The 21032-nt window shown below is 44.3% G+C and overlaps 3 protein-coding genes across 3 annotated transcripts; 2 read left to right on the top strand and 1 right to left on the bottom strand.

Annotated features, from left to right (window-relative positions):
- Window positions 1–520: 520 nt before the first annotated feature.
- Window positions 521–12262, top strand: lck (LCK proto-oncogene, Src family tyrosine kinase). The gene is made up of 13 exons (XM_030355983.1): window positions 521–729; window positions 1678–1799; window positions 2441–2501; window positions 3436–3526; window positions 3866–3967; window positions 4134–4237; window positions 4535–4684; window positions 4799–4951; window positions 6130–6309; window positions 9012–9088; window positions 10944–11097; window positions 11331–11462; window positions 11723–12262. Exons 2-13 carry the CDS (start codon window positions 1686–1688, stop codon window positions 11926–11928), a joined length of 1524 nt encoding a protein of 507 aa, XP_030211843.1. The 5' UTR covers window positions 521–729; window positions 1678–1685; the 3' UTR covers window positions 11929–12262.
- Window positions 12263–12382: 120 nt separating this feature from the next.
- On the top strand, window positions 12383–17773 carry LOC115543581 (probable histone deacetylase 1-B). The gene is made up of 14 exons (XM_030355982.1): window positions 12383–12531; window positions 13230–13342; window positions 13434–13551; window positions 13679–13753; window positions 13873–14011; window positions 14302–14443; window positions 14557–14649; window positions 14736–14844; window positions 15467–15607; window positions 15709–15817; window positions 16042–16172; window positions 16288–16440; window positions 16617–16668; window positions 16765–17773. Exons 1-14 carry the CDS (start codon window positions 12384–12386, stop codon window positions 16790–16792), a joined length of 1551 nt encoding a protein of 516 aa, XP_030211842.1. The 5' UTR covers window position 12383; the 3' UTR covers window positions 16793–17773.
- tmem54a (transmembrane protein 54a) lies at window positions 17560–21000 on the bottom strand. The gene is made up of 6 exons (XM_030355986.1): window positions 20850–21000; window positions 19737–19933; window positions 19216–19275; window positions 18779–18970; window positions 18471–18608; window positions 17560–18110 (listed from the first exon to the last, which is right to left on the bottom strand). Exons 1-6 carry the CDS (start codon window positions 20860–20862, stop codon window positions 17976–17978), a joined length of 735 nt encoding a protein of 244 aa, XP_030211846.1. The 5' UTR covers window positions 20863–21000; the 3' UTR covers window positions 17560–17975.
- Between the last annotated feature and the right edge of the window lie 32 nt (window positions 21001–21032).

Raw genomic sequence — 21032 nt, 5'->3', positions numbered from 1 at the left:
AATGTATTCATGAGCGAATGTTCAGAGGTGCGGTGGTAAAGGTGTTACTATATGGAACCTTAGTCCACTGGTCAGTGTTATAATGCTTCAGTAGTTCAATAAGTGGTAACTTTTTTCTAACCCAACAACCAGGCGACCAAAATTCACCTGCATAACACACTGGAAGGTACCATAACTCATGATAGCTTCACACATAATAAAAGAGGCCCAAATGGATCAGGAGCCCCTCTTGACTGTTAGCAAATGCTAAAGTTCTCAATGCTAACATGCAGCTGCAGCGCTCGCACCTGCTAGCAGAGTGCAGAGCAAACTTTCAACGACAGGAAGCTCTTTGGGTAGCTATCCCTCAACCAGTTACTTTTTCTGATGTCAACGTGACTCTGTGTGTGTGTGTGTGTGTGTGTGTGTGTGTGTGTGTGTGTGTGTGTGTGTGTGTGTGTGTGTGTGTGTGTGTGTGCGTGTGCGTGTGCGTGTGGCTTTGTGTGTGTGTGTGTGTGTGTAGATGTGTCTGTGCATGGGGATGTGTGAGAAAGAGAGCAAGAGAGAGAGAGAGAGACATGCATCAGAATTCTTTGGTATGTGGGCAGACATACTCCATACCATATCAGATCATTATTTTTGGGCAAAGCAAACACATTTTTTTGTGATGAAATTTAGTCATGGATAACAATACGACTGCTAAAGCAATCTGAAATCATTGACAACAGAAGAGATCAGTTAATCCAACAGGTAAGTGACAAAAATATATGATTGCAGTATGATCCCAGTAAATGTATTTAAAGCAACAAAATCACCCAGCAGAATATATACATGATTCGACAGAATTAAAATATAAAGTTTGGTAATCAATAGTGAAAATATTTATTTTCATTTTAGTAGCGTACGATTTTCTATTAAGATTTTCTATTAAGACCATTCGTAGTTTAGCGAATGTCTTATTGATATTTAAGTGAACTGTTTAATGCAACACAACCTTAATCCAAGAAGAAATGCTCTAAACCATAAACCAGGTGTTTATTTTGTTTGTAAGTGAAATACTTTGGCATGTACTTTGGCAAGTAACAAGCAACAGTTTAGCACAGCCTTAACCATGGCCCTTCATTACCATGATGCTAAGCCCGCTGTAAGGCACATTGCAGATACAAATCGTCGGGTCACCCAGGGACTTCGTCTTTGAATCGTCCCTTTGGGTACAACGGGGAGTTGATACCAACAGGCCAAATCCTCCCGCATTTTTCTCACGGCTTTTTGGGCCTTTGGGACAGACGGCAACTGTGATTAGCCCAGTGACCCTGTTACATGAGTGGGCTGTTGAGGAGCCGGGGAAAGGCTGGGGGAAGCTGGTTCATGCAGCACGGCGTAAAACACAGTAGCCTACTCAGCACATTTAGGCACAAGATTACTCAAGATTACACAGTACTTAGGATGACTTAGTCAAAAATCAAGATCCGAATCTAAACAGATGATCCGAATCCTGATGAATATTCAAATAAAGCCTGTTTTTGATCTTCATTAATCATAAAAGGAACGTTTATGTCTGTTTATGATTGTGTCTGTGTGTGTGTATTTGTGTGTGTATGTGTGCACGTGCGTGTGTGAACATACTTTATGGATGTAAATGTGTGTTTGATGGTCATAGTGTTGTTTCGTCTGTAACCACTTCCTAAAACTTCCCAGTTTAAAAGATGGGATGTAGCTGCAGTTCAGATAATTCTTGCGCCGACGAATGGGAAGAGCACTTGGATGATGAATTCTGCGAGCACTGCACCTGTCCAGGGCGTCCCCGGTCAGGCAATCCAGTGAGTTCAAGTGTTTGTGCGTATGCATGTGTGTCTGTGTGTTATCATTTTGTCTTTTTGTTTGTATCCTTCGATAGTCTTTACATATTCACACTGGACTAGCTCAAACATGCATTGATGCGATCAAATTAGTGTGCAATGGTCTAGTTAAGGGTGTGCGTGCTGTGTTTATTTGAATTAGATTGTTAATTAACTGAATTGATATGCCCTTCATGTTCATGGAGGACATATATACATTGTGTTATCTGTCACATCAGTCATAATGTTGATGTCATAGGACTTGGTAAGTAACCTTTGAAGGATTTTAATATGTTCTTATAAACATAGACCATAACAAACTCCAGCCCCCAACACACAACCTGTTCAGTGGTGCCTGAGCGTTTTGTATCCGTTTTGATTTTGACGACATTGTGATAACATTACAATACAGGAAGCTGCCTTTTGTTAGGAGGGCATCTATTCCCTTGAGGATTTGATTATCCATATTGTATTCTGCTAGCGAAAGAGGAAAGCAACATGTGTGCACCACATTAGTGGGAGCCCTGATGTGTATGAACAAAACCAAACAACAAAGATGATGAAATCCACTTTAAATGTTCTCTTTCTGTATCACCTCATATCACCCTGATTCTCTCTACCAGTACACAGATGAGCTGATTCCAAACCCATCACATTGTACTCCTCCCACCTCGCCATTACCAGGTAATGTGATACCCTGTGTGTGTGTGTGTGTGTGTGTGTGTGTGTGTGTGTGTGTGTGTGTGTGTGTGTGTGTGTGTGTGTGTGTGTGTGTGTGTGTGTGTGTGTGTGTGTGTGTGTGTGTGTGTGTGTGTTTGTGTCTTTACATCAGCCAAGAACACAGAGGAGCTCCCTATATTTCTTTGGTTGAAAACAAAACCTCTACCTGACAGCTGACACCCTCTATACTTTCCATACACCTGTTTCCAACCCCGTCAGTCTTGCAGTGAAGATAATCTTATTCCTGCCTTTTCTTCCTGGCTCTTTCTCCTGACCATAAACGCTGAGAGTATTACATTACATGCATTGTCAGCTCTGTCTTCACAACTTACTTCTGTGTTTTCCTCCATTGACAGTGAGCAAACAATACTTTCATACAATACTCTAGTTTATTTTGTCTGTTTCTGTGTTGGGTATATATATATACATACAACACAGAAAAATATACATATTTAACTATTATATATAAGTGGATAATGGGGAAGAGTGGGGAATATTCCCCACTATTCTTGGAGCCTGAGGTGAATAATTGGTATATAGTATTTAATGGTAATTAGTATATACTACACGTGAAAAATCCCAAAATATACAAGATAACACTTTTTGCCGGGATATATTTATTTTTATTAGCGAACAACCAGGACATTTTGCGATGAAAACAATATCACGAGTTTGAGATCTCAATCATTGGATATTGCCCTTCATCCCGAGATAGCAAACCAATCAAATTGCGCCATCTTAGGAGGCTCATGTGTAGCTTATACTAAATAAATAAAATAAAAATATATATCTATATATGTGTTTGTGTGTGTGTGAATATGTGTGTGTGTGTGTGTGTGTGTGTGTGTGTGTGTGTGCGTGTTATGACCGCCTATTTATTGATCTATTTATTTTACAGATAACGTTGTCCTGGCGATATACAAATATGCACCCACTAGCAAAGAGGAGCTGGGCTTTGAAAAGGGAGACCACCTCAAGATCATTAACAAGTAGGAAAATTAATACATTGTCAAATTTCCCTTGTGATGAATAATCCACCTTTCGATCCGAAGCAAATGGTTGTCATTCATAAACAAATCAAACTATAGACAGACAGGAATAGCTTTACAGAAAATGGATCTGGTCTGTTCTGCAGAATCGGTTTATCATGTGCACCCTGCATCTCATGCACCCGGAATGCTCACCGCAGTCAAAGAAATTCACATGAGCCTGCTATTCGTCGTGACGTTTTCTACCCAGAGACTAAGGGGATTTGTGTCCAAGTTTAATGTGGCATTCCGTGAGTGCATCACCACATGCTCTTGTTACTGTCTTGTGTTGGTTACCAGGGATGATCCAGAGTGGTACATGGCAGAGTCTCTTATCACAGGCCAGAGGGGCTTCATCCCATTCAACTTCGTGGCGGCCAGCAACACAATGGAGACCGAGTCGTATGTGATACAGGAAATCTGCACGCCATTCCACACGCTGTACAAAAACCGAGACACCCCTTCTCACACGATGCACGCTAGTGACGCGTCGACAGGCACTGAGGGGAACGGATGTGGTTAGCCTAGGGGTAGAGCAATGAGAATCATTTTTCTATTTTGGCGACAGGTGGTTCTTCGCAAAAGTTTCCAGAAACGATGCCATCAGAATGCTGCACGCTCCAGGAAACATGCAGGGATCCTTCCTGGTCAGAGAGAGTGAGACCACTCCAGGTTTGTTGCTCATCTTTTTCCTGAGATTTACTGCTCCCAAAAATGTGATCATAAATAAAAACCTAATATATATACATCTCTCAAGAGACGCATTTCCCTCAACATCATACCTTGGTTGGCACCACATACATACACATACACACACCCACAGACACACTTACACATGCACAAACACGCCTCAACCCTGGTCAGGCAAGTCTATGTCTAGGTTACTGTATGACTTAGTCATTTAGTGGACATGTACTTTAGGGTAAGGCTGCATGATCTCACCAGTGTGTGCTCCTGGTGGTCCTATAGGTTCATACACCCTCTCTGTGAGGGACTTGGACCAGGACGAAGGGGACGTGGTCAAGCACTACAGGATACGCAACATGGACGACGGGGGCTTTTACATCACGGCCAAGATCTCCTTCAGCACCATCAGGGAGTTGGTCAAGCACCACAAACGTACGAGGGGGAGAAGGGGTCCACACTGAGGGTGGTGCACGCTAACACACCCTCAATGGGATCATTGACATCGGAGTGACTGACGCCAGGCCTGCTTTCTCCTCTGCGCTGCAGGCGACGCGAGCGGCCTGTGCACGAGGCTGCTGAGCGCGTGCCAGTCCAGGGCCCCCGAGAAGCCCTGGTGGCAGGACGAGTGGGAGATCTCCCGCGACACACTGAAACTGGAGCGCAAGCTGGGCGCCGGCCAGTTCGGAGAAGTGTGGATGGGTGAGTCAGGGGCAAAAAAATAAAGTCATACTGATAAAGGTTGGTTTTCGCCTGGAGGGGGGTGGGGATGAAGCCACATGGGAAATGTGGTTGTCAACACCTTCTGCCTCATAATCAAAACCAAAACCACCTTGGTGTGTGGCATTGGCTGTTTCGGAATACCCATTAGTAATATGCCAGTTTCTTCCAAAGCCCCAGATAATGTGAGAGGCGGTTGCTCAATCCGGCTCTGGGCCTGGCTCTGTGTGTGTCAGCCAGAGCAGCTTTAGCCCTTGCTGCTCCCGCGTCATACGTGGTGTTCTCCAAGCAAAGCCTGCTTCACGAGGACTTGTCGGAGCCGGTCTACCCTTGAGGGTCGGGATAGGTTTTGGGCTATCAGCACTGATACGCAACAACACTTTAAACGCCTGGGACTCCTTTTCAAACGGATCCATGTGGGTGTTACGTTCAAAAAATGCTCGCTTTACTCTACATTGTGAGTGTGGAATGTAATCATTAAGAAAGCTTGCTGAAAGCTTTGGGTGAAAGGGAGGATAAGTTGATAAGATCCTTGCCCCAATACTTTGTTATTACAATTAGTGGGAGGGCTTTCCTACTTTATTTCCAGCCCAGTTTGGAAGCACAATACCGCACTCAAAACATCCCATTGTATCAGAGCCTAAAATAGCTCTGGTTATTTTCCAGTCACTATCTATTTAAAACTTCCTCATCCACATGGGATATGGGCATTTGGTTTCTCAACAGTCACACCCCCACGATTACCACGTCATGTTTGCTCGTGCATTCAGAATTAAAAAAAGCTTCTCAGTATTTGTTTAAAGCTTTATTGCCGACGGTAAATTTGGCTGATGAGGCGTTAAATCCACAAACGCTACAATGTAATCACATAGCAGCGATGCGATTGGATTATATTAGCTATTAATGACATAACAATGACATAACCCTTCTGCTTGCGCTACTGCCTTAGACATGACCTCAACCCCCCCCCCCCCCCCCCCCCGCCTTCCTAACACTCTAAGCAAAGATAAAAGATAGCTATAGAACGCCTACCTATCGCACCAGAGGAACCACAGGGTACAGGCTTTGGTGTGCGTTCATTCCTCTGGTGGTTAAGATCCTCCTTTCTAATTCGATGGCACGCTGACAGCGAAACCGGTGTTAACGTGCGACTCCCTCAGGCATCTACAACAATGAACGGAAGGTGGCCATCAAGAACCTGAAGATCGGCACCATGTCTGTGGAGGAGTTCCTCGCCGAGGCCAACATGATGAAGGCCCTGCAGCACCCCCGGCTGGTGCGCCTGTTCGCCGTGGTGACCAAGGAGCCCATCTTCATTGTGACCGAGTTCATGGAGAACGGTGGGTTGCCCTGTTTGGACGTTCAGATAGTGACACATGACATCGACGAAGAGTCTTTCACTCTTCCACGCTTCCTTCTGTTTATTCATGCAATCTCCTCTTACGTAGTACAATTTGGACGAATATGCAATAAGGATTTATTAATTGCACTAAAAACACAAAGTATTTATGTGGTGCATATTGCAAAATGGATAGAAAAAGTATTTAATTCCACCACCTTCTGTCAATTCAGTCAGCCATAGAGAGCAGGCCGCAGCCTGCTTTACCTCAATGATTTAAATCCCTGCCCTCTTACACAGCACAACACAGACTTCAGAGTCATCGAGCTCCGTGCCTGGAGCTGGGAAGAGTTTGGAAAAGTGTTTTTACAGTCAGTACATTGTCATAGTCTTCAGGATCAAACATGCTGTCCTATTATGTGTGATTTGGGGGCTGGAGCACATGTTCAAACACAAGATCAAGGAGGTAACCTGCATTGCATGCGTGTCACTGCTCTATCCATGAGTCATGGCCTTTATTCACATGAACTCTTTCGCAATACTCACCGGGGGATTTTCTGTTCACCTTACAGTTTATTTTATTTATTGTGAGAAAGGAATGGTCTGTATTATTTACAATGCTACATATTTATATGAGAGAGAGAGAGAGAGAGAGAGAGAGAGAGAGAGAGAGAGAGAGAGAGAGAGACAGAGACAGAGACAGAGACAGAGACAGAGAGACAGAGAGAGAGACAGAGACAGAGACAGAGACAGAGACAGAGACAGAGAGAGAGCCTCTCCTAATGACCCTGCCGCTATGGCGCCCCGCTGCAGCACCGTGAACCACCTGACGGCGGGAAGTCCCTCCGCACTGGGGCTTCTTGAGGAGGGGCTGTTAAAGTAGGAGAAGGTGATTCACCAGCCCATTGTTCAGAGCGGGGGCCAGTTGACCTCTGATGACACATGGCTACCATCTAGAGTCTGCAGGGCTCTCTTCAAAACACCGTACCCGCCGAGGGAGGACGGCACGCAGACACACGCAGGCCGACTAGGGCAACGGCGATACGCAGAGGAACACACAGCCATGACACACACCATGAAAACCACACACACACACTCACCAACACTCATGTATACGCACGCAACCCTAACCCTAACACCCATATTATCCCGCACCAAACCGCCCTCGAGACCTTTGCCCCAGATTTTCTTCTCTTTCTCACATTTCAAAGACACAAATACCAGGAAATGTCTTACAAATAACCTGGCCGACCAATTAAAGGCAGGCTATTGTGACGGGTGTGCATAGTATTTAAGGCCCATTCAGAGATCACCAATGTCAGCCTGCAAGCGGGAAGAAAAAGGTGTTCATCAAAGCCAAAAGCCATCGTGTGTACTTTTCCTGTCAGCCGTCAAAGGGCTAGCCATCTTTCCCAGTCCTTTACACCATTGGGAACAATAAGGAAGTGCATAGGAGTTCTGTTGTCTCTGGCGCAACAACAGCCTCGCTCTATGGAGCTGAATGGAGTGGCTTTGTATGCTCTTCTATGAGAGGCCTGTAAAGCACCAGTAGTGTTGAGCCTTTGTCCGCCAACCACGTGTGTGCAAAGGACACAATTGTCGTCTCTGTACTTAGGAGAGAGGATGGGTTTACCATCCCCATCCTATCAAATTGTTCTGTTCTTTCATTTATTATTATGATTATCATTGTAAGGTGGAAAACAACAGGCGAGGGGAAGCAGCCACGATTCAATCGGTGACCTTGATAAAGGCGGCTCCTCTAGGCTTTCAGACTTCAAAAGACGGACCCAATCCGGAGCTACAGACACAGTCCTCCTCTTCCTCTTTCCTGGTTGTGACCACGGTCCTCGCTCAGGGTACTTCCTCTGACCTGACTTGACAGACTGTGAGGGCCCCTTGAAGTATTGTTCTGTCTCAAACGTCCCGATCAAACCCCGAAAAAGTCGAGCAGTGGCCAATGGCCAACGGCTGTCAAAAGCACACGCAGCGGCCTGAGTAATGCTCGCTGCACTTCCTGGCACCGTTCGGATATCAGGTTTAAAGAGCTATTCTGGTCCACCGCCACCTATTTCTGTCCTGTGGTTGTAAAGACAAAAATGATCCAAACAATGTACGCTTTTAAGATAACCCATGTGACCCGTGTTATTTTTACTCCCTCTACATTGTTGTTTCATAAGCCTTGTTCCACCAGCAACTATAAATATATTACTATAATAATTATGTATTATAAATATATCAGGACAAAGAAAAACACACCTTAGTTAGCTTGATTCTCACCTTAGTTCCGAGGTATGTTTCCACTCTGAGTGCTCCCTTCCGTAGGATTTAAAGCAAGACATAATGGGATGTCAGATACAGCATCTCACCACTGACCACAGGGAACACTATACAATCCCCCCCATGGGAATCCCCCCATCCCATATCTCAATCGATTGCGTAGGTTACATGGAATACAGCGCAGAACCAATGCAGTCGTAGGCTGGGTTGGTGGGTCAAATCCAACTCAGTACATTTTACTTTGAACTTTGTGTGTGTGTGATGGATGGTTTTAAATGGACCGTCTATCAGTGTATGTGCGTTTGAATGAACCACGTTATCTGTCAGCTGATAGGCGAGGCATTACTAGACCAGCTACGCCCATTTGATAGGAACACTAAATCATTTGGGTTCAGTTAAATAATTGTATTAACTCTTGTTTCACAGGTAGTCTCGTGGATTTTCTCAAAACGACAGAAGGAAGCAATTTGACTTTGAGCACCCTGATAGACATGTCCTCTCAGGCAAGTGAACCTCTTTCTCTGTACCACCTATCCTTTAGGGCCTAGCAGCAAACAGACTCTCTCACTTCCTATCTATTTACTCTCTCACTTCCTACACACACACACACGTGTGTGTGTGTGTGTGTGTGTGTGTGTGTGTGTGTGTGTGTGTGTGTGTGTGTGTGTGTGTGTCTGGCTATGGGGGTTGAACAGAAAATCAACAATACAAGTCTAGACATCAATAGTGTGTCACAAACTACTACCTCAGGGGATAAAGAACCCTTGGTTTAATCACTTAGGACAGCAAACAATCAAACCCTACATCTATCTGATATAAATTTTCTAGCACTGAGACTAATGGGGTTCTATACTTCAAGGGCCACGATCCAGAAGTTGAGTTGTGTGTAACCAGATATAAACGAACACCAGGAAGGGCTTATGTTTGACACCGCCTCACCGTTCTGGGCAGAAATGTGCGCAGGTAGTGGATGAGGTGTGAAACCAACCCACACGCCTGCATGAATCCACACGCGTGCAAAAACACACACACACACACACACATTAGCACACACACGCACACACACACACAACCATACAACCACACACACGCATATATAGAAACACAAACAAATATTAGTCACATTGGAAAGTCAATACAAGAAACATTTCATAGGTCAATTTCAGATGTGAAGAACAACCAAGTCAGACTGGGCACTGAAATGACCTTTTACCGGCAAATACATATTAATATAAGCAAAACATTATGCAACTAGCATAATATTGTAGAAAGATACAATATGAATGAAAAAAATAGCAATACAAATATATATATATGTACTAAAAAGCCTGTAAGAGAAATAATACACATGAAATCAAAAACGAAATCCAATTATAAACTAAATCCAAATTCCCATTATGTACAGAGCCAGTCAAAAGTCAAAATGATATGCAACTATGAGCTAGAGTATCCATTATTATGATATTTAGGTAAAAAAGGTTATAAAGTGACAGGTAAATGAAAAGTATACTGTAATAGTGTGATATGGTATAAGAGTTAGGGCACCACATGAAGGGATAAGCCCAGCGGCGTTCATGTGGTTTCATGTCATGAGGATGGTTCATATTCAGGCTAAACAAACATGGACATCTCAGTTCTCTGCCAAGGGCCAGGGGGGCTTATGTCACCTACATGGTAGATCCTCACGTCTGAAAGGAGCTCCATTTCCCCAGCCATGTCCATGCTGAGTATTCACACATGCACACATAGACATACATACGAGGTATGACACATAAATGCCAGATTTCCATCGCTCAAACTGTGAACTAACGTGAATGTGGGTTGTTTTTACATGCCAATGATACTTTCATCATGCAAGCCCTAAAATGACTTCAAAAGTGCCGTCATATTCATTGGAATTCCCGGCCAGTCTGGGGAACGTTGTAAGGTGAAAGATTTGAGTCTAATCCGGAAAGAACACCGACCTTTAGTAGGAACGGCTGTCTAACCTGGGTGGAGTGCGATGGCAGTGTTGCTGAGGGCTAACGTGTGGAAGTGGAACTCCATTTCTGCAGGAATCTCTCTGTTCTCTGCCTGTCACTTTCACTAGCTAGTGTACATCCTGCACATACAGTAGATGCCAATCTAGGTACTTCTGCATGCACCTTATCTGTAACATCTAACACAATACCTATATTATGATGGCTGGAGCAGACAAAGACCTCAACACAAATACCAACAGATGTATGATTTGGACACACACACACACACACACACACACACACACACACACACACACACACACACACACACACACACACACACACACACACACACACACTGCAGTGCACTGTGCTAACCGTGTAGTATCCCCTGCAGGTGGCAGAAGGCATGGCTTTTATTGAGCATAGGAATTACATTCATCGAGATCTACGAGCTGCCAACATCCTGGTGTCCCACCAACACATCTGTAAGATTGCTGACTTTGGACTGGCAAGACTTATCAAGGACAACGAGTACACGGCCAGAGAGGGTAACGAGTTCTCTGCATCTATTTCCACATCTTCCCTTCAGACCTTACGAGTTACCTGACCTTTCCTAGTGAAATAGATTTAGATAGCGGATGATGATAACATTCGTATTCACATGCATGTTCACAGAAACACACTGTTTATCATTTGTGAAGTGAAAAATTTTCCCAGTGGACACTCAAGACATTTAGAAAAAGAGTCTCTGGCGCCACCAAGTGTTTCCTTCTCTCCCTAGGTGCAAAGTTCCCCATCAAGTGGACTTCCCCAGAAGCCATCAACTTTGGCACGTTCTCCATCAAGTCTGATGTGTGGTCCTTTGGAATCCTCCTAACAGAAATAGTGACGTATGGGCGATTACCATACCCTGGTAAAGCGCTACCCTTTGTATACGTACATGATTATCATTCCTCATGCAACACCTATGTCTACTTAATATACAGTAACATTTCTACTAATGTCCTTGCCAAATGTTTCCAATTCAAATCACAAACTAACAACTAACATATCTAAACAACTACCTACCTAACAGTATAAAACACTGAGTCACAAGTCAACACTATTCAAACATCCCTAATCTGAGATGATACGGTACTTCCTAATATCCCACTCCATATCCTCTCCTTCCAGGGATGAGTAACCCGGAGGTGATCCAGCATTTGGAACAGGGCTACAGAATGCCACGGCCGGATAACTGCCCAGAAGGGCTCTACAACATCATGTTAATGTGCTGGAGTGAGGAACCCGAGAACCGCCCTACCTTTGAGTACCTGAAGAGTGTTACGGAAGACTTCTTCACAGCCACAGAGCAGCAGTATCATGACCAGCCATTCTGAAGAACAGAGAAGACAGACCAAAGATTAAAAGGACTAAATGTAATGGGAAACAACGTTGTTGTTGTTGTTGTTGTGATAGCTTCTACAACATGGGCCTCTTCTTGCATAACATCCAGAGACCGATCCCTTGCCTTATTTATTTGGGCAAGCTCTGCACATGGAAAATCTGCCAACTTGCTAGAAATGCTGCAGAATTAAGAGTTGTAAATATATTGCTTAATCTGCTTTTCACTTGTAATACTTTTCACTTAATACCAATACAGTTACTTCAGGTTCTTACATTGTGCAATGATCAATTAATAAAGATCATCCATGGATCTTGGATGTAATTCAAGATGTTTTGCACAAGAAAATGAGACTGTTTGGTTTGGGGCTTGCTGTTCCTGAGTGGGGCTGGTTCAACCTGGTTGTGGCGGGATATAGACGTCAACGCCCCCTATTGCCAGGCTCGACCTATGATTGGCTCTTACGACGTGCAACAAAGTATCATCTCTAGCGCTTTTACAAGGCTTTTTTTTTCACACACGGTTTGCAAAGCCATCAAAAAGACTAAAATGGCGCTGAGTTCAAGCTCCAAGAAAAAAGTTTGCTACTATTATGATGGTGAGTGTTTAATTCGCTGATAATTTAGCTGGTGCACGCTCTTATCAATGGCATCTGGCGTGCCGATTAAATAATATCCTGTGAAATGTGTGTACTGCTACTAGCCATAGCCGACCAGCTAACAGCTAGCCTGACTCGAAAGCTTTCTCCAGCCAGACATCCGCAAGACTAAACATAATGTTGCAAATTGAAGCCATTATCCTTTTTTAGGGAACGTAACGCAATGTATACGCTTACTTCAATCCCCGCTTCAGTATTCCGCTTGGCTGGTTAATCGTTAATTAGCGTGGCCTAATTGAGTTGTTCATTTAAGTAGTAACTAGCAAACGAGCTAACAAAGGATGCGACTTGATCATCACCTTTAATTGCAATGGCCCCTACTCCTTTTTTTTTTTAACTGCTGGTTACGTAGCTCAACACTGTTCGTTGAATGAATGCATATTCCAGTATTCGGGTTTTTTGACGTTATATTGACGTGATAAACAATCCTATTCCTGTGATATCAGCCCTTAGTTTTGCAATGCCTAATTACATGCGTAATCTGCCGTAGTTGGTATCACGTTTGTATAGTTATTTGAGGGAAACTCTTAATGCTGCTTGATGAGTGCATCAATCATTTGGCTGTTGATTTTGATTTTGTCAAAATGATTGTCTTTTGGTGATGGCATCTAATATGTGCGGTATTTCCCCCATTCCAGGTGATGTCGGGAATTACTACTATGGCCAGGGACATCCAATGAAGCCCCACCGCATCCGCATGACCCACAACCTGTTGCTGAACTATGGCCTCTACAGAAAGATGGAGATATATGTAAGTTATGTAAACCACTCCCTATATGAGTAAGGAGACATTTTGAAAGCAGTTGATGGGCATTTTTAATCTAATTTGGTGTGTTTTTCAGCGTCCTCACAAAGCCAATGGTGAGGAGATGACCAAGTATCACAGTGATGACTACATTAAGTTTTTACGATCCATCCGGCCAGACAACATGTCTGAGTACAGCAAACAGATGCAGCGATGTAAGTTTAGCCCTCCTATTTCTTTTCATAACTTCACTTAAATAATATAATTTTGTAATTTCCTAATAAAACCCTTGTCCAGCCTTTGTCATTGTTCTAAGTGCTATGCTTTACTGTTGGTCCACAGTTAATGTGGGGGAGGACTGTCCAGTGTTTGACGGACTGTTTGAGTTCTGCCAGCTGTCCACGGGAGGCTCTGTTGGTAAGGGTTCCTATGTCTGCTCCTCCGCTGTATGCCATAAATCCATGCCTACCGGACCTTGTAATTCTTTCTCGTTGAGTGCATCCATAAGCAATGTGCTAATTATCGGACTGTTCCAGCGGGTGCTGTGAAGCTGAACAAGCAGCAGACGGACATAGCCATCAACTGGGCTGGGGGCTTGCATCACGCCAAGAAGTCCGAAGCCTCGGGTTTCTGCTACGTCAACGACATCGTCCTGGCTATCCTCGAGTTACTGAAGTGAGTATTGCCAATGCTAGAGCCGTCAGTGGCATGCTTGTCATTCAATGAAGTGAGGAGTGTGCAGCATGGAGACTATATCTAACATTCCACTTTGCCATATGGAGGGAAGCCAGTTAGTTAAATGGTTCTTTAATAAACCTAATAATAAAAAATGCTACAATCTTATGCTACAATCAAATTTCTAATATCTACAGTTGGGAGAGTGAGAAATAAGTTGGCAACAGGTAGCCCCTATGGGCATGGTGTCAGTGAATCAGTGGGTAAATGTTGGCGTCTCTGCTCCCCAGATACCACCAGAGGGTTCTCTACATCGACATCGATATCCACCACGGAGACGGCGTGGAGGAGGCCTTCTACACCACGGACCGCGTCATGACCGTGTCCTTCCACAAGTACGGGGAGTACTTCCCTGGCACCGGAGACTTGAGGGTAAGGCTCACCAACACATTCCAAATGCACCTCTGGTCAGCATAGTGACTGTGTGTGTCAATGGTCATCTTGCTATATTTGTTAGATGTAGACGGTTTCTTTTTAAAATTCAGGACATTGGTGCAGGGAAGGGAAAATATTATGCAGTGAATTACCCACTGCGGGACGGGATCGACGACGAATCGTACGAAGCCATCTTTAAGCCGGTGAGTAAAGCAGTGCTTGTGTGACATGTTTTCTTGGGTGACATGTTTTCTGCAATATTTTAACTGACTTTGTGATGCTGGTGTAGATCATGGCCAAGGTGATGGAGATGTACCAACCTTCTGCTGTGGTGCTCCAGTGTGGAGCAGATTCTTTGTCTGGAGATCGGCTTGGCTGCTTTAACCTCACCATCAAAGGTACCTTCAAAGTCAATGCCAAAGTTCCTTCCCCCCAATTCTTCTCAACCATGGCCGAGTTATCCCCCACTACGAGTCTTTACTTGTGGAAGTACCAGAGACGTCAGACACAGTCTTTATTATTCATAATATCATCCAAGGCGCACATAGCTTTTGACCTTGATATTAGATGGATTATATAAATACCTGTATATAATATTATTATTATGTTATATTATATAGATATAGAGCTCCAGGAGTCAGCAAACGGCAACAATCCCTTCTCCTCCATGCTGTGGTTCAGTCTGACAGCTCATTGGTCAATGGGCAGCAGCTCATTTGCATCAATGCTACAGACACCAGAAACAGCACATTCTGAAGGGACTGAAACAGAGGGTTATAGCGGTAGACAATATTTTTTTCCCTAAAAGCTATTTCCAGCAAACGGCTTAAAAACATGTTTTCTGGAACTCAAATACTATGTTTACTTGTTGGGAAAACACCATAATATGTCACCTTTAAATCATGGCAATATTCCATGCGGAGTGTCCCATCTTGCTGATACGGACTGACAATGGACCCTCGGTTGTGTCAACCTTTCATTTAGCAATAATTATTTGCGTTGTCTTCGTTATGAACCCAGGCCATGCCAAGTGTGTGGAGTACATGAAGAGCTTCAATCTGCCCCTGCTGATGCTGGGCGGCGGGGGCTACACCATCCGCAACGTGGCCCGCTGCTGGACCTACGAGACGGCCGTGGCCCTGGACAGCCCCATCCCCAACGGTCAGTGTGAAGCGCCCTACACTTTCCCCTCCTCGCTCCACACCCTGGCCATGTTGCGTCACTGACCGTTCACTAAAGCGACGACGTGCTTGGGCCCACAGAGCTGCCGTACAACGACTACTTTGAGTACTTCGGGCCGGACTTCAAGCTGCACATCAGCCCGTCCAACATGACCAACCAGAACACCAACGACTACCTGGAGAAGATCAAGTGAGTGGTCTACTGTAGTGGCACGGCCTGCCATGACGGTCCTCATGGGGTATTTTAAAGCGTGGTTGCATTGTTCGTAATGGCCTTAATGACACCGTGTATAATGGTGGGTCCAGGCTGTGTCAGGTGTGTGTGTGTACACAGCTGCAGGCTGGTAGATGGTATGACTCCCTGCTACCAAAAGGTCTGTGTGTGGAGTGCAAACAGTGTTCTGCGTCCCACAGGCAGCGTCTGTTTGAGAACCTGCGCATGCTGCCCCACGCGCCCGGCGTGCAGATGCAGGCCATCCCGGAGGACGCCGTGCAGGAGGACAGCGGCGACGAGGAGGAGGACGACCCCAACAAGCGCATCTCCAGTGAGACCCTCCGCCGCCGCCCCTGCCCATCAAACGCCACGCGGCGTCTCGTTGCTTCTGCTCCCCGTGCGGCCCTTGACCGAAGCTCTTACGATCGCTTTTCGTTTTTTCCTAGTTCGGGCCCACGACAAGCGGATAGCATGCGAGGAAGAGTTCTCCGACTCGGAAGACGAAGGCGAGGGGGGCCGGCGGAACACGGCCAGCTTCAAGAAGGCCAAGCGCACAAAGACGGAGGGCGAGAAGGAGGCCGAGGAGAAGGAGAAGAAAGGTGTGCTTCTTTCCGCTTTTTGTTTTTTTTGTTGACGACGTTAGGGTTTACTGTGTGTATTATCTGTCGGTTGAAATCGGAGGGCCGAGGTCTGTCAGCTCGTGATGCACCCCATCCCAGTCTACTTTTTTTTTTATTATTATTATTATTAAATTATATGATTGTGTCCATTACAGAAGTGAAGGAAGAAGAGAAGCAGCCCGAAGAGGAGAAAATGGACACGTCGAAGTGAGCGAGCGCACACAAGCACTCACATTGCCTGTCTGGTGGAGGGAGTGGCCAGTAGGAGGTCTAACCCTTTCCGTACTCTTCCTTCTTCTACAGGCCGAAAGAAGAGTCCAAGACGCCCTGAGATGGCCGACTCCTGGGAGACCGGGGTCAAGTGTACAGAAGGAATTTGGAAAAAGTGGTTGTGTTTTATTGGCCCCCTCCTAACCATACGTATTTTCGGTGCCAAACTGGAAATTAATGGATGAAAGACTATACTTTTTAAAAGGTATGACCCTTGGGTCCTTGTAAGGTTTAGTTTTTTTTTAGGTTAACTATTGAGTAACATTCATGAACTTGAGGTGATGACGTTTTTATGTATTTTGTATTTGTACATGTTATTTTTTCATAATCTGCGATAAAACCTTGCTTTGATCCTTAGAGGTCGGGTAGAGTGTAAAAATGGTTTATTACATGTATCATTTTTATACGCGTCCTTTTGCATTCAATTAATTTAAGTCATCAAAATTGTGGCTACTTCAATTTTATGTCTTTTAGTCCCATTTTTGTCCTGTGCCTTTTTGACAAACTTGACATAATATACCCCTAGCATTAAAGGAATTCAGTCCTCGTAAAGGACCTTTTACAATATTAAGTTTAATAGGTTGTATACATATGAAATGGTCCTAATGGAGTCACTGACACATTAGCTGGAACCTTTCTGTGTGTTTAGCCTAGAGACATGCAGAACTCTGATCCAATAGTCCCCTAGGTTATCTTGGGACTTGAATGTCCAATGTGCTGTATTATATTCTTGTAAAAGGGGAGGTAAGAGTGGTATATATTGTTTTGTTCTTTGAACGTTGTTCCAACAGCCTGCTCGTGACTTTCGTAGCATTCTGGGACAAACTCTGGTGTATAGACCACGTTTTAATAAAAAAAAATAGTAAATAAATGTTCACTTGAATTATCATCTTGAGTCCAAAAGCATATTGTGCACATGATGAAGTTAACAGTAGTTCCTACAATTACAAAATAACAGCATTTATAACATTGTTTACAAAGTACTTATACTTTTGAGAAATTGATATTTTCTCATGTGAATAAAGCAATTTGATCCCACCAAGTCCTGAAGGGTAGTCACTTATTTCTGTGGTTGCACTACATCCTTGTATGTATCGACTGTCCAGTTCATCATTAGACGAGACTAGTCCTTAGCGTAACCGTTGACTTATCAGCTCCCTCTGGAGTTGGGCTGGAGTTTTCTTCAGCTACAGTGTTTCTACGCAGCAGGTTTTAAGTTCTCTCTGGAAGGTGACCTGGCAGGTTCAGAGCCAGTCACTCGGTCCTTCTGAAGTGTGACGGTCCAACAGTTCATGTTGCTCCGGAGTCTCCAGCTCGCTGTCTGGTTCCGGGGCCGAAACCACTGACGGTGCGGTTTGATGATGTCTCTGAATGCGAACCTGAAATGGTAAAGCAACCAGCTTATTACATGGTTTACTGAAGAGCATGGAAAAAAACGGAAGGACATCGCCGAAAAGGTGGGTGTGTTTCAAAGTGAGTCACAAACGTGTCTTCCAAAATCTCCAGATGCCAACGAGTACTAATGTACAAAAAGTAAGGAACACCTGACAAGCAGCTGAAAAAGGCATCAGACCGATGATATCTGTATCCGACTCAGACTATTTGGAAAAATGAAGGTCATGATTTCTGCAGGTCATCCAAAGGTAAATGATGCCAACCGGAGCTGCTTCAACTCGGAAGCTCCACACTGCTCCTGTCTCCATATGAGTAGGCTGAACGACGCGCGTAGCGTGGCTTACCCTTTTGGCGTTGCGAGGCCTCTTGTGGCACGGGCATAGATAGAGGGAGGAGGTGCAGAGCGCAAAGCAGCGGAAGGAAAACACCAGCTGCACCACGGACAACACGATGAGGGGAATCCAGAGGACTATCGTGGTTCCCTGGTAGAGATATCGGGGGAAAAACAGCAAGTCGTGTCATCAGGTCAAAATTAAAAAAATACTTAACGTTTCTGTCTTGGCTGCCTCTCAGCACATGTAGGCAGTGTTTACATGCATAGGTATAACTTTATTAATCCGCTTTAGGAGAAATGTGTTTGTCTTTAACTCACATAGATTCGGGTGGGGTCAAAGGGGCATTCGTAGGTGATGCTGGAATAGCCATCAGCATCAGGGAACTTGCAGTGGGTCAACAGGCCCCGCCCATTGTGCATTATGGCCTTCACCGTGGAGGCCATGACACCAAGGGCAGAGGCCGTTCCTAAGAGGCCCGATATGAAGCTTGTGACCAACAGGGACCATTTCTACAGGAAGAAAATTGCTTTAGGGAATGTCATTGTGATCAACCCCCCACCATACACGCTGATACTAAAACGGTTGTCCCACTCCCATCTTTGCAACCATTATGGTAATATGAATCTCCCAATGAAAAAGAAAAAAGTGGGATGTGTTTATAATGAATTAGTTTTCCCTCTATTACTACAAGAACAGGATACACACTTTCATGAGACAAGTTTGAACAAGTGTTGGGTGTAGGATGGTTGCCTACCAGTGGCACTCTTTTCTTGTTTTTGGACAAAACAATGGTAAGTATTCCACAAATGATTCCCTGCAGAAGAGGGAGGATTACCAATCAGTATGTTAGATGGCAAGGGTATGGTTAGTAAATGCATGGTAATAGTGTGTATAAATATTGGTGCATAAACACAAAGACCAAGAGAGTAATTCTCTTGGTAGCAAGCAGGTCTAGACTTTTCTAGACCTGCTGGCTAATAAAATGCAGGCCTGCTATCAATATTTAATATTTTTTCTTCTAGTACTCTTTGTTTTTCTTTGTTAAAGATGTCTTAAAGTAATAATATTATGCCACCAGGTATTAGTGTGATTAGCAGTAAGGCACACAGGCTAATCACACTCACAGGTGGCATAATATCCCCCCTTAAACAATTTGTTATGAACATTGCTACCAGCACTGTCCTCATGCAGGCCTGTAGGGGTCAGTGTTCGGTCACAAATGTTGTAAAGTGAGCTTTTTTCCGCTTTGAGAGAAAAGGTGTCCTACTAACTCACCAGAAGGCCAGCCACAATAGCGATCACATTGGCGATGGCGTACACCATGGTTCGAGCCAGGGCGTGGACGCTGATGTGCCTGAGCACAGCACCGTGCACCAGCGCACTCAGCAGGAAGTTCATGTGACCTACCAGCACCAGCCCAAGGCCCATCTTCATCAAGGCCTTGCTGTCCTTGAGGCTGGTGCAGCATACTCCTGTTGGGGGGGGGGGAATGATCATCCTCATCATCATAATCATCATCAACACATGTCAATTCTCACAAACATCTGCAGGGAGACACTATAAGGGTTGATTGATTAACCATTAATTAACTTTAGTTTATGCAGTAATAAGAATTATTATGTTGCATAAACATAGGGTGAGGGGAAAAACTTATTTAGTAATGTTTAAATTAATAACTTTGTTAACATGAACACCATTAGTAAACATGAGCAACATCAACAAATGATTACCAGACACATTTAACTGTTTATTATCTGTTAATGCTTACGACTGCATTATCTAGTGTTAATTGTTGTACCCTTATTGTAAAGTGTGACCATTTTTTGTTGTTGTTGTTAAAACGGATGATAAAGTAGAACTATGTTGCGTCTAGTCACCCACACTGGAAACACGAAAAAGAAGATAATCAGGTTTAGGGACAACTGCCACTTTACGCCAAGCCCCTATTGGTCATTAACAAATACATTTAGTCGTATCCGGATCAAATTTAGTAGGATACTCCGAGGAGAGTAGGCGAATGCAAATGATAGGGAAGTTGTGACCTGGACCACACATGTATATTTGGCAGTTTTTAAAGCGTAAAGGGTAGGGAGTTAAACATTTACCAACTGGTAGCCCAAGGTTCCCGGAAGGGAATCTATCTGTTCCTCCACAATTTCACCTATGGGACCCATTAAACTCTTTCGCATGTTGATACTCGGCATATCATGCTCTTGAATATGAATGGACACTGAAAAAATACATTGCAAAGAATGTATTTTGACTGCGCGGACCAATTTACGTTACTGCACTGAGAACCACGCCTAAAAGGTTGTCGTTAGTTTGGTTTGCGCTCTGTTGCTTGCATAGGTCTATAATAGTAACGATAATCAGTTTAAATATACTTACCAAAGTTTACCATGATTTATTCCCGGTTATCCTACAATTATTTATATTAGACGCGTCATTGCCTTCCCTTTTAATCCAAAAAGCTTCTCCTTCTTCTTCTTCCTCTTCTTGTCTCCTTCACCTGTGTTAGTAGTCTACACAGCAGGGGGCGGAGTCTCGGCCGCAGCCCCGCCCACCGCACCT

The sequence above is a fragment of the Gadus morhua genome, chromosome 5, assembly GCF_902167405.1.
Source record: "Gadus morhua chromosome 5, gadMor3.0, whole genome shotgun sequence".
Classification (NCBI taxonomy): domain Eukaryota; kingdom Metazoa; phylum Chordata; class Actinopteri; order Gadiformes; family Gadidae; genus Gadus; species Gadus morhua.
Note: the sequence above shows the minus strand (reverse complement) of the source record. Positions and strands in the feature narration are given on the sequence as shown.

What these genes read in the sequence shown, in the direction of transcription:
- lck (XM_030355983.1), top strand. Translation starts at nt 1,686, where the DNA reads ATGGGATGTAGCTGCAGTTCAGATAATTCTTGCGCCGACGAATGGGAA. An exon ending in GTCCCCGGTCAGGCAATCCA is followed by an intron (nt 1,800 to 2,440) that starts GTGAGTTCAAGT and finishes TCTCTCTACCAG; the next exon opens with TACACAGATGAGCTGATTCC. An exon ending in TGGGCGATTACCATACCCTG is followed by an intron (nt 11,463 to 11,722) that starts GTAAAGCGCTAC and finishes CTCTCCTTCCAG; the next exon opens with GGATGAGTAACCCGGAGGTG.
- LOC115543581 (XM_030355982.1), top strand. Translation starts at nt 12,384, where the DNA reads ATGATTGGCTCTTACGACGTGCAACAAAGTATCATCTCTAGCGCTTTT. An exon ending in GCTATCCTCGAGTTACTGAA is followed by an intron (nt 14,012 to 14,301) that starts GTGAGTATTGCC and finishes TCTGCTCCCCAG; the next exon opens with ATACCACCAGAGGGTTCTCT. An exon ending in CTGGCACCGGAGACTTGAGG is followed by an intron (nt 14,444 to 14,556) that starts GTAAGGCTCACC and finishes TTTAAAATTCAG; the next exon opens with GACATTGGTGCAGGGAAGGG.
- tmem54a (XM_030355986.1), bottom strand. An exon ending in CTATTGTGGCTGGCCTTCTG is followed by an intron (nt 19,276 to 19,736) that starts GTGAGTTAGTAG and finishes CCTCTTCTGCAG; the next exon opens with GGAATCATTTGTGGAATACT. An exon ending in TTGACCCCACCCGAATCTAT is followed by an intron (nt 18,609 to 18,778) that starts GTGAGTTAAAGA and finishes TATCTCTACCAG; the next exon opens with GGAACCACGATAGTCCTCTG.